The sequence below is a fragment of the Physcomitrium patens genome, chromosome 9 (genome assembly GCF_059467195.1).
Source record: "Physcomitrium patens ecotype Gransden chromosome 9, ASM5946719v1, whole genome shotgun sequence".
Taxonomy (NCBI): Eukaryota; Viridiplantae; Streptophyta; class Bryopsida; order Funariales; family Funariaceae; genus Physcomitrium; species Physcomitrium patens.
In genome coordinates, this window is record NC_143418.1 from 2472297 (window position 1) to 2485508 (window position 13212).

Below are 13212 nucleotides of genomic sequence, written 5' to 3' on the forward strand. Positions count from 1 at the left end.
CTTCAATAATATTAACTTGTTCAAATATAATATAATTTATTAAAGTAAGGATTTTGAGATTTTATTATACATAGTACAACTTGATAAATCTATTATATATTCTACTGAAATATTTGATTTTTAAGATTGATTTTAGAATAAATTAATAAAATTTTAATAAAAAAATACATAAATTATTTTCATATGCTATATGTTATTTGAATAATAAAAGTATTAAAAAAATATTTATTTCATAATACATATTATAATTTTATGTATATGTAAGTTGTAGAAGTTAGTGTCAAACCTTAAATTATAATTATTCAAATTGATACTAGTTGGATCTTATCAAACAATGTAAAACACATGTAAACTTGGTATTACCTCATCTAAAAACATGCATGAATAGTTTCTGAAACTCTAATTTTTAAAGAATAATGTTGGAAATTTTAATGCAGTTTGCAATGTGTATAAATATATCAACTCTTCATTTTCTAAAGAAATCAAAATACTCCATCAGTGATACGCTAGTTTGAGTGCAAAATTAGCATAATCCATGATTCAGTTTATACCTCATCAAATCAAAACTCAAGAATCTGTAACATCACAAGAGCAAAATGGAAATAAAACCTCAATTATGCTTGCTAATGATTTTACAAACGACCATTCAAATGAAGTAGAAAGAATTTTTTAAAGTGGTTTAAGTTTGATTACGTACACATGTTTAATTTTTTGGAATTAAAATCCATTGGTCACTAATTCGGCAAATTCATTGTCCCAATTCCTGTTGCAGACCCAGAATTACTACTCACCTTGCTTGAGCTCCATAACACTGGATTAACGCTGGAAAAATGCTGGATTAGTCGATAGATTAGGGTAAGAAGTGCCTACAGGAACAGAGATAAAGCGGAGATTGTGGGCATCAGCGACTCCGCTCTGTTTTGGCGATGGTCCACGGGCGTCGTCGTCGTCGATGTCGTCACTACTAATTCAGTACACTCTGCTGCCGGCCTTTCAATTGCACGTCTTCTTCTTCCCCTTGTGTCGCAATCGCCGCCATGAGAGCACAAAGCCAACGGAGAGCGAGCACCTCGACGTCAAACTCGCGCTTCTGACGGTTCTTCCGCACGCCTCCGTCTCCGATTCACGGTGCGTGGATTTGTGAAGGAGAGTTAGATTGGTGTTGTCATCATGGTGTACTACTTCAAGGCACGTCCCGAATGCGGGGACTATGTTATTTACATGGGCCTCGACAAGCACGAGAACGAGGACCTTATCAAGTATGGCCTACCGGAGGATATCTGGTGCGTTCCGTTTTCGAGCTCTTGGCAATGAGTATGATTGTGCTTCAGATTGTGGCGATGTTTCGTGAACTTAGGGTTCGGTTGTAATTTGTGGCATTGCAAAGGGAACCTCTACTTCGAATTCGGTGGAAGCTTTGCGCTTTCGAATTTTGGTGCTTGTTTGTGCAGTTTGGTTTAGATTGGAGTGGATTCTTGTTTTGTTGAGTCGGGTAGTTTTGGAGTTTGCAGACGTTGTCGTGAGTGGGGAGGGAGTAATTGCGTTGATGTTAGGGATTGGGTTACATCTTTCGCGTTCACAGGGCCAGCTGAATTGAATTATAGAGGTGGTTTTTTTTTCGGCGGATGGCGACGCCTGCGAATTGGATTAGCCGTGATCTATCGATTGATTGAAAAATAAGATCATTCACTACAAGCATTCAGCGCTTTAGACACTTAAATTTGTGTGCTGGTCGATGCGCATTCTACTTAATCCTCTTTACGTTACCAAAGTTGCTGTGAGGACGTGCAACGCCCTTGACAGCATAATTTTTCTTTTAGATTGTCGTTTGCAATATGGAGCTACTTCCGTTCAGGAGTCAGGAGAGTTTTTTTTTTTTTTTTTTTTTTTTTTTTTCTCTCCCCTGTGACTGATATGGGATTGACGTTCAGCAGTGATTTTTCATGCTTTGAGTCCATGTGGGACAAGTGCAGTCGTCGTAACAATAATGAGGAGCTTCATTGTTGGCCCAGGTTCCATGTGGATAAGCTGTCATCTGCTCATGTCTACCTGAGAATGCACAAGGGCCAAACTATGGAGATGATCAGCCCTGAGCTTTTAGAAGATTGTGCTCAGCTCGTGAAGGCCAACTCCATCCAAGGTATGTTAGCATGAGGTTCTAAAGTTACGCTTCATTTGATGAGGAGAGTGGAATTTTTGGGAGAACTATTTCATGCACTGCTTGTAGTCGAGCGGATGATTTCATTGTTGAGGCTTGCCCTGATGCATAGGTAGGTGATACTTTGTGTAGGTAATAAACTCAACAACTTGGATGTTGTTTACACACCGTGGTATAATCTGAGGAAGACTCAAAGCATGGACGTTGGCCAAGTTGGCTTTCATAACTCCAAGCTTGTAAGAGTTTGTAGACCCTTGTCTTTGTTTTCAACAAAGATTGGTGTACTATTGATATCTTCAGGTTCATGGACCTCGAATTAGACTAAGTTGGTACGGCCTTATGGCAGGTGCGTACAGTCAAGGTTGAGACACGCAAGAATGAAATTGTGAATCGGTTGAACAAGACTAAAACCGAGCAGACTCCTGACTTGAAAGGTGCGATTGCCCCTGTGTCTTTGATTTATTTATTACTTTATTCAGCTAGCTACCATGTTTTCAGCGAACCAAAATGCTTCCTTTTAATGCTGTGTGTTGACATGCTCGTTGAATCTGCCGGATGCAGCTGAAAGGGAAGCCTACAACGCTGCAGAGAGAAATGAACGGAAGGCACATATCAAGGAGAAGGTATAATCCCTCTACCTTTGGATATCTTCATATTTCTGTCGAGTTTGCATGGGATCAAGTCTTGTTAGAGATTTTTGTGCCCCACTTTTACTCGTTCATACTCCCGACCGTATAATCAAGCCGAAGCGATTGATTTCATTCCAATAGGAGTACTTAATCGTTGGTGGAAAGTCCTCTGAGTTTTGCGGTAGTGGATGTAGTTTGTTTTGTTTTCATTCGCCCTGTTCAACGTCTGAATCTGAAAACTGGCGATTGGATACTCAGATTGATTAGAGCAGGTGAGATAAGGTGATAGTCACTTGCAGGGTTAAAGCGAGTTTTGACGATTTTGAATTCAAATGCAGAAACGGCGAGAAGAAATAGAGCGGTTGGAAAAGGAGAAGCAGGCAGAACTTCGGAGCTACACAAGGCTCATGGTTCAGGAGAAGATGACATCTAATAAGGATATTGCTGCCAAGGGAAAATCCCTGGCGGAATTGGAAGAGGATTTTATGTGACATCTGTTCATTGTTCTATGTAGTTAATACTATTGTGATGATGCAGCCTGTCCTGTTTCAATTTCAAATGGCATGTTGTTCTCTTCTTGCATGGATGTGGTGCACTTGGCACACAAGCCTTTCACGTCTCAGTTTCCTCAAGGTCTGAGAGAGCCTGGCCGTCTAACTTTAGTCAGTGACATTTTTATATTGTTTTCTCTCGTTAGTATGTGTTATATCGCTTGTTGTGATTGTTCTGGTATGCGATAACTATTATTCGAGGTTGAGCTGAGATTTGAAATGTTGGTTTGAGATTCTCTATGCTTGAGTGATGGGAGTAAGCGGGAATCTGTTGCTGGGAGTCTCATTCTATTTCTGCAAGTGGATGCACAGTTCGAATCCAACTTTCTTCAGCTCTCAGTCTTGAGCTGAATGTTTGCTATTAGATTTTAGAAGTACTTGATGACTCGCTTCTGGCAATATTCTGGGCTTTTTCACAAATTTGAAGTTGCATCGACCCAGTAACGTTTCATTCAAGGGAGCAGTGTTGAAATAATCCATGTCTAGTTCGTCTCGTGTTTGCAAGCTTTGTTGGAACTCCCTTTAACCTCCTTGACAACTGCACTATGTTTGGGTGGGGCAGGATATACTTAACCTGTCTGCTCGGTTGGAGTCCTGGGCTTTCGTCCCTAACGTTGACATTTTCTTGTGTGTAGGTTCGTCACCGGGATGAGTCAACAACCCAGACTTGAGATTTTTACGAGTATTAATAATGTGATTGAGAAATGTGACAGCGTTCATCGCCTTAGCCCTGATATCGAGGAAAATTCTATCGATCAAAACAGTTGGTGAAGCGAGATGATTAATATTTTGGTAGAGTATTGTGAACAGTCTGCCTGCAGTGTTCATTGATTAATCAGTTTAGACTCTTCACCTAGACCACTGATGAGACAATTATCTAATAAAGTTCTGATTTGGTTTCAATTTGTCATCAGTTGCAGCCATGTGCCCCTGAACGTTGTGGGAGAGAAAACATGACTGTCAATTATGATGTAGTAATTATGATTGACGTTTAGTGACTTTCTCTTTGACTCCTTATTGAATCTCAGCCAGAAAATCTTAAAGCACATACTCAGTGTCTGCCCATTAAATCATTCCCCAGCTTTCATTCAAAGCTAGAGGTACTATCCCACAGCGTAGCAAAATCGATCTGTTTAAGATCAGTTGATATGGAATGGTTTCAATAGATACAGCCCAGACACGAACATAAAACTTATCATCACAAGAAAATGGCACCTCGATTTACTGTCTGCTTCCACAATGTTCGGTCATTCTATTGATCTATCATGTGATTTGCATAAGCGAGTTAAAGCTCAAAGTTTTAAAGTTTTTTTTAGTGTGCCAGTGATTCAAAATTTGTGGCAAGGACAACGGTTGGATCCGCCATACCCATCCTACTATTTCGTCTAACTTGTATTTACACTCTTCATAGGCCATCACCCTCACCCCTTTCCGCCTCACCCAGCTGCCATGATCTAAATGTGGCGTGGAGATCATCGATGCTCCCAATCCCGTCAGCATCCCTTAGGCATACAGGAGGCACTGAAATTACATCATTTCTGCATGTTTGAACATTCTAAATAACCCCAGCCCACTAATAGTTCGAAGTGTTCCATGCCCGTTGTGTACGTTGGTATGCTCCTGCTTGATTATTTCCCCCTCCGCTTCCCATGCCTTGGGGCTGTTGAAGAATCTGGTGACTCGGAGCTGGCCCTATCTGTGACGGATGGTACAAGTTAGAATACGCCGCGTTTGGGTGCGCGTGCCCGTGCGTCGGTTGCTGAGAGTGTGCGTATCCGCTAAGCTGACCTTGTCCCGCTACATTATAGTATGAGCTCGTCTGCATAGACCCTGAAGGTCCCATGTCCCGAAGCATCGTGGTCTGGATCCAAACCGTCGAACCGTCTCCCTGCTGACAAACAACGTACACAGTATTAGCTCTGTCTCTCAGCGCCTCGCCAACTGCACCACACCGCCTACCGTATGCAACAATATCATCCAAACTTAAGGAAACCAAAAGTGCGGAGCCATCCCTACAGATTAACACGGCAGACGATCCCAGGGACAACCGACTCACAACCACGATTCCGTCATGCCCACCCTCACTTTCTACTCTCCCACAACTCTTGGGATGCATCGCCTTACCTGCTGACTCGGAATGTACAGAGTGCTGTCCTTGTAAGGCGATGCGTTCACGTCCTCGTATCCAGAGTTGGTCCCAGCTGTCACCGCGGGACTCGACGCATATCCCGAAGGAGTTGTAATGTAGTCTTTATATCCTACGGAATAAGGCGCAGAATGAGGAACGTTTCCAGCCGTAGCACCGGGCTTGTGCTGGGGCATCGGATACTTCACAGCCGTCACTCCACTCGCTGGGAAAGACGATACCGCGGCTGCAGGAGTGTATATGGAACCTGCAAGAGGCTGGGCATAGGCTGTGCTGCTCGAGTTGTATACGTGATGCGGATACGGAGGCTGCATGAGAGGGTAATTCGCTGGCATATACTGATAACTCACGTAATTCCCGTAATGAGCTGAAGGAGGCTGCGAGTAATGCAACGGCAAAGCCTGCTGCGGCACCACTTGTGCCGTCTGCACGTCGCTTCCCGGTTGCGAACTCTGCGCAGCACTAGCGCTTGGTGTTGCAGAAGCTAACATCGGATTGCCTCCCTGCACAACCAAATAAGCCTCGTCACAATCGCATCATCAATGCCCCTCAGAATACAGGTCCCTCAAAAACATCACAACCACACTCTTCCTATTCCAAACCAGTGGTCCCGATTACTCACCTCCGGAGATAGAAGAGAGGGAGTTGCCATCAGACCAATATTTCCAGAATATTTGCTCGAGGACGTCGGAACATAATGAGAATTAAGCCGATCGGATTCTACTCCGGGGAATGCTGAAGTGTAGTAACTCGTTGTCGGATCGTACGTCGGCTGAGTAGAATCAAAACCGCAGTACCAAGCAAGTCAGTCACATACTTGACGATTTACCCACAAAACGTCACGCACATACAATTGCACCTACGTCCAGTCTCCATAACTAAAAGAAGGGCAGAAAACAAAGATAAAGTAAACACGACGAACGACACCACATGCTCATCACATACCACCACATTTGGAATCCGAGGTATGTCTTGAGGTGCCGACTCCGCTTGCTCATACCCATACTGACCGCCGGGCATTTGTGGCATCAGTCCAAACCCAGGATAGTTTGAAGCCCCCAAGAAGTAAGGTGTCTGCTGCACCACCGGATCTGCTTTCGTGTGCTGCTCCTGGACTGAAACTACCGGAGCTTGGTTAGCCACTGATGGCGCCTCCGCGCTCGCGCGCATGTTCTCCAGCGGAGTCGCCACCTCCTGCAGCCCATACGACTGCACCATCTCCACTTGGGTCTCGACGCTGAAACCCATCCATTTTCAACTATCAGTTCGCATGCACACACCACACAACCCTTTCGCTGCATCACCACACATTCACTCCTAGCCAACACACCTACTGGCGATCCACAAAAATGAAAGCACGATGCACTTAACTCTGCGACAGACCCCATTTCAACTGCAACCTCAAGATCTGACCTCGAAGGAGCCGGCAACTCGATGGAAGCCTCATCCGCTGCAATCGTCTCCACGTGCTTCTTGGTCTCCTGAACTTCTGCAAGCCCAGAGCTCGTCCTAAAATCGGCCCCAAAGCTGCCGAAGCTCAGATGCGAACGGTCAGCCTCCGGCACTCGGAGGTGCGTCGGTATAATTACCGGCTCATCGTCCTGTATATTCAAAGACTGGTAGGCTTGTGCTATGCTCGTCGGGTCCACGGTACCCAGACCCTGAGAACCACCGTCCGATGACGATATCAGCGAGCTATGCCCTGAAGCTTTTCCCATCCACTCAGAACCGCCGCCGCCCACAGCTGCAAATTCCCCAATTACGTTCGTCAGCCAATCAAAACAGTCTAATCAACATTCCTAAATTTCAAAGAGAATACCCAACTCCTATGATCATCCATGATATGCCATTGTCCACCAACTCTTATAACCATATAACGAACTCTTACCTTTCTGAGTGCCCATGGGCTGCTGCGAGGACACATACAAAGGCCTTTTGTTTAACTGGTTCCCGCCCAGTGCGCTCATTGACCCATGTCCTTGCGAGGTACCTGCTTCCATGCTCACGGCAGCATTGTCTGCGCTCGCGTCTCGACTTGACGGTGCAGGCGCCGCCGCAGGAGGATGAGAAGACGGTCTCGCTGCTGCCAACTCCATCTCCACCTCCACCTCCAAATTTCCTGACTCAATGGCTGCTGGGATAGCGCTTGCTTGAGCGGATGGGGACGCTGCGATTGAATCCAGGCTCACCTCAGCATCAGCTCCAGTCCAACTTACAGGCTGGTCTCCAATCGGCCGCTGGTTGCCCACCGATCCAACTGCACTTTTAGCGCCCATGGCCCACGAGTCTGCCGAAGTTTGTAGCACCGGGTCCGGAGTTGACGAACAAAACTCTGAGGACTCCGGTGATGATACAGATGCTACAGTGGCTGAGGCCGCTGGGTACGACTCAGTCACAACCAGTTCGACGGCTGGAACGGCTGGAGAAGCAGCCGATGCTTGGAGGTTTACGGGAGGTGGGGGAGGAACTGCTCGTGCTTTCAATAGGTCTGCAATTGTGCCGTGTCCTGATGCCCATGCTCCTTGCGGGGTTAGTGAGGGCCTCACTTGACCGTTGCTTCCACTTGCTGCTCCTGCCGAGCTTATATTGCCTGCACTCGAGACCTGAACTGGTACTGCTGCGCCTGTTGGAGACGGCCTAGAGCTGCAATTCACAGCCACAGAATTCGAAAACTCATCCTCCAAAACCAACGCCTCTAAAACTGAAGTGCCCAATCGATTATCAGCACTCCACTCCACAATCTACCCTTCAGTCCGCCCCACATCACCAAAACAATAATCCAAAGGCATCTCAAATTGGAGTGCCGCCACATACAACACCAAGAATACTCTCCAAGCTGAAGCTTTAGCTCAAATCCTGCACAGCGATGTCGGTGTCCCCGTGCGAGGTGGCATTCTTCTTCCAACGACTCATTTTCAATCTCTCGTATATCACGCTTACGTGGGAGCTGCGCCCGACGGCTTGGCTGGAGCGTTTGCAGGGCTCGAGAGTGAAACTGCGCTTGAACCGCCTGAACCAGGATGAATGTCATTCTCCCTTGCATACGGTCGACCCCGCCCACGGCCATACTCTGAGCAGTCCAAAACACCCCAGATATCACTCCACCCTTCCCAAAACCCACCCAGCCACCCTCAAAGCCACAATTCTAATAATACACATGTAGTACACTGCCCGCTCAATTCTCACACGCCAAGCCGTCTCATCACATCACATCAAGCATTCTTTGAGTATATTGGCTGATCAATCTCTTCAGCATCATAACCTTTCACAGGACCTGCGGTGATCCGATGGTAGAGATTACTGAACCTAAAACTTTTACCATTACGCACGTCTGACATGACTGCCCATAAAATCTGTATCATGTGACCCACTCAATTACCTGCTACCTAAGCTGATTAGCTGGACAAAGTAGAGTCACGCTGCGAAATGGCTAACCACTAACTCTGTTGTTATCTCCATATACGACTCGCTCTAGAATTCCTCTGCAGAGACCATAACCTACTCAGCGAAAGAGACGATGTGAAAGGAGCAATGACACTCACCCTGTGAACCCTGCGCACCGTAACGCGGCAAGGAACCCCCTCTTCCACCACCGCCACGCCCAGCTACCCTAGTGTAACCACCACTCCCAGGTCGTACCTTCATGTCCGCGTCTCGATCCTTCGCCTCTCCACTCCGCTGTACCATCGTGCACACGGGCGTCAGATACACCATCTCGCTCTCTCAACCCACTCACAGCTTTACTCTCCGAAATCATAATGCCACCACTTAGCTCCTACCCTCCACCATTTCTCACCTCCTTCTTATCCCGCTTCCTCTTCACTTCGTGAAACGAATCTGCATCGTCAAACTCATCGTTAGTACATCTATTCACACCCTCCCGCTCCACCTGCCCCGACCTATTGTGAAACCAAAATCACCACCTTGCTAATTCAATAATGTTCATTCTTAAGGAAAAAATTTAAATCGGCAATGCGCACGGAAAGGTGCACCTTTAAAATCTCCTGGCGAAAAAAAAAAAAAAAAAAAAAAAAAAAAAAAAAACCATCAACGACACAACCCACATACTCTACCATCCACAAAACAATCACCCTTGTCAATACCTAAACTGAACTGGTTAATGAACTAACCAATTAGGGCTTTCACCATTTCAATGCCAGCAAATCCTCTCCGTCCACTGGGATCCAAAAAAAAAAAAAAAAAAAAAAAAAAACGATTCCACTACAACAAACACACCCAAGCCGTCCTTGCCACACTCAACGGTATCAGGCACCGTCCCCACCACAATCCCACTATTCCTTAAGCTCCACAAATGCTACACAACCCGCGCCACGTGATACCAAGCTCCTAGAGTCTCGTCCGCAATCTATCCCTCAAGGAAATCAATGCATAGAGACTACCGACCTACCTCCCAATCAAATTACATCGCAGAACTACCAAGATGTTCCCTTTATTCAGTATAGGATCCAACTCGCAACCGCGGTGAAGCAACCCAAAGTCGTGCATCACGACATTGCATCAACAGTACTCCGATCGCTCGCAAGCAAGAAGCTCAACCCTTCGAGCAGCGCAGGATACGGGGTTCGAGCTCAATCATGCAGCCAACGATCAGGCCATGCTCTACAAGAGGATCTATCCATGGAGGGCCAGACGACTGATCACGATCACCATCGTGCAAATCTCCGCTAAAAACTCTCGTCCCAACAACGATTCACTGCGCGGTATTACATTCCCTCCGCAACACAAGAGCGATCCACCCCACCGAGGTCCAGTCGCGCACCTTGATTCAGCAACCGCTGCACGGTCTCGTTCGGGTCCATGTTGCACTCTTTGAGCATGGCATAGATCTCATCTTCGCTGTTGCCGACCACCTCCTTGAGGTCCTGCACCACTTTCTTGGTGCTGGCCGGGACCTGGACGGCACCGCCGCCGCTGCCCTTCCCGCTACTCATCTTGGTGGACAGTGCAGCAGCAGCGCCCCGCCTGCACCTCGCCTCTGCGACAGCCTCCCCCTGTGCCGACGCTCCTCACAAACGTCCCAGAATGGGTCCGATGATCGAACCCAAAGACCTCAGGACTTCGAATACCCACAGTGAACTAGCGCAAGGTAAGATGGGGCGGAGTTGGGGGGCTGGTCAAGACAAGGGGGACAGTAAGACTCTGCGACAACATGGAAACAACGGAAAAAAAAAACAAAACAAAACAAAACAAAAAAAACAAAAAACAAAAAAAACAAAAAACAAAAAAAACAGAATAAACACCGACGCAGCTGCGATACGAGCTGAATGCAATCAATCAGTCGGAGATGGCCTCGCGGGCCGGGAGACGTGGGCTCCCAACCCTAATTCATGGCTCATGCCCACCCGTTCACACCGCCACATCAGGTCTCTCGCAAACGCAGTCCCGACGCGGTGAGTTCTCATTCGGCGCCTCCACTCCGATCCTCACGTCGCAATTTGGGTGTTGTGTGTGAGAATCCGGGCACTCTGCGATTCCTCGCCCATTTCCAGACAAGCCCATCATTCATACTATATCATACTTGGATAGAGAGAGCACTATAAACTCGTTTCTGTTATTAAAGGGGGAGTTGCGTCAGGGGATTCAATCTCAACGAACAATCACGGCGTCGTTATTGGCAGCCATCCATCCAATCAGGGCGTCGTTGTTGGCAGCCATCCATCCAATCAGGGCGTCGTTGTTGGCAGCCATTAAATGGGTGGGGTAGGGATTCACTAAAACTAGAAAAAGATGGAGTTGTGTCTTTCAAGTAATTTAGGGGAATGTTAAATAGACCCAATCTTTTACTAAATTGACCCACTTGTTCTAACCATCATGAAAGAAAAAGAAAAAAAAAAAAATGACCTCTAAATTCAATTCTCCACATTCATCATAATTACCATATTCTCTATCATAGATAGGTCAATTTAATAAAAATCTGGGTCAATTTAACATTCTCCATAATTTATAGAATATTTATTTTTGACGTAGCCATTGATTTGCATTGTGGAGCAATTGGGCTCTCACAAAGACTACATTGTTGTTATTGTTGTTTACGGAGGTATGGAATTTCCAAGAAGGGGCTTCACCAGAAGTTAATTACATTGTAAGAAGATTATGTCATGCAGACATTCAAATTTATTTTATTGTTCTTTTCCCCCCCAATTCATGTTTTTGTCTTTGACTTCCCCTCTGTTTCTCGCCCCCTGATTTCATTCTTTGATTGCTGGATGTTATCATTTAATTAGACATGAGGGCATTACATTTATTTTCTAAGTATTTATTCAAACCATGTGATAAAAGCTGAAATTGATGCACGTTGGTAAAATTACTTTATACTATAAGCTACATTAATAACTTGTCCTTAATAATAGCTGGAAATACAATAAATCTGAAAACAACTTGATTCAATCCTCAATAGTCAACACATATATTATCAATCATGTTGTTTTGAGAACATAGAAAGTATTATCAGATGCAACTTGTGAATAATTAATTATTGCATGCATGTGTAAGTATATATACAAACAAACTTATGAACATAGATAAGCAAATACATGTGTATGTTTTGAAAATACACCATCCAATTTGAATTTGTTTACAACATCATATGACAAATCTAGCACAAAATAAAATGAAATAAAATAAAAAATGGCATTGTGCAAAAAATTCAAAACTTATTATTTTAATATTATGTGAAAGATCATGAGTTTTTAAAATTTTAAATTTTCCCATCCAATAAATGGTTGTGAAGTAATTTTTCATTACTTTTAAAATCCAGTCATGAAGTTCCACAAGTTTGTTTAAACCTTTACACTTTTCACACCTAGGCAACTGGTAGCTGAAGCTTACAATCATGCAAATCGAAAATTGATAATTTTGTATCGTTTGTTTTGTTCATCATATCAATTAATTTTTTTGAAGCGACATTCAATTGTAGTACTTACAAATATGGATTTACACTAAATAGTACGATGATACCATGGCAGTAATGAAGAAGTTAAAAATACACACATAAACACTAACTTCATCAACACCAAGTTTGTAAATTGTCTCTTCATGCTTGTTAAAAGTCTTTTTACTTAAGGTAACAAACGGGTCGGGTGTAAGGTTGTAAAAAAAACATGTAGCTTGAAAATGAAGTTCACATATCATTTATTGCCACAAGTTATATCTGAAGAAAATTTTATTTATTCTTCTGCACAAGTTAATATTGAAATCGTTTCAGAACCATAATGTGAAAAGCATACCCATCAATATCTGTAAAAATCTTAAAGTGTTAATGTACAGCAACCGTAAGATCTAATGCTGGATGAAAAATATTACACTAGATTTTTTTTTTTTTTTTTTTTTTTTTCTTTAAATCATGTCGCTCAATAATTGAGTAACTCCTACACAAATAGCATCACCGACTTGCATCACCGACTCCCAGAAATTATTTCTGCACCATTTCAGTCAAGTTGAGGATAGTCGCATACCATGCAAGAAAAGATTCCCCTAGTTTCAATGCTATCTCATCCTCCATACAAAAACTTTTGTCATAACCAGTCCTTCCTACACGACAGGACCCACGCAAACATCCTTTTCTTCCCCGCGGATCACTCTCAAGACCAATAAAACAATGTCCAACTTCATCCTCCATTCCCACCCTCATTTCATGACTCACGTCACAATCCCACGTATCATCCGCCACAATCGCTGTACCGAACACCCCTACTTCACAACACCTGC

At 44.4% G+C, this 13212-nt stretch overlaps 2 protein-coding genes across 3 annotated transcripts; one reads left to right on the forward strand and one right to left on the reverse strand.

The window, feature by feature from the left end:
- Window positions 1-1009: 1009 nt before the first annotated feature.
- Window positions 1010-3346, forward strand: LOC112286652 (uncharacterized). Its single transcript, XM_024528747.3, has 6 exons — window positions 1010-1283; window positions 2013-2140; window positions 2291-2394; window positions 2505-2592; window positions 2720-2781; window positions 3126-3346. Exons 1-6 carry the CDS (start codon window positions 1171-1173, stop codon window positions 3276-3278), a joined length of 648 nt encoding a protein of 215 aa, XP_024384515.1. The 5' UTR covers window positions 1010-1170; the 3' UTR covers window positions 3279-3346.
- Window positions 3347-4530: 1184 nt separating this feature from the next.
- LOC112286651 (uncharacterized) lies at window positions 4531-10884 on the reverse strand. Of its 2 annotated transcripts, none has more exons than XM_090252911.1 (11): window positions 10746-10884; window positions 10265-10615; window positions 9281-9321; window positions 9027-9162; window positions 8425-8554; window positions 7373-8127; window positions 6898-7228; window positions 6430-6721; window positions 6107-6256; window positions 5463-5987; window positions 4531-5226 (listed from the first exon to the last, which is right to left on the reverse strand). In XM_090252911.1, exons 2-11 carry the CDS (start codon window positions 10434-10436, stop codon window positions 4912-4914), a joined length of 2847 nt encoding a protein of 948 aa, XP_090109037.1. In that variant the 5' UTR covers window positions 10437-10615; window positions 10746-10884; the 3' UTR covers window positions 4531-4911. The 2 variants fall into 2 exon arrangements, with proteins under 2 accessions (XP_090109037.1, XP_073392309.1); XM_073536208.2 differs by having other exon boundaries at window positions 4531-5229.
- Between the last annotated feature and the right edge of the window lie 2328 nt (window positions 10885-13212).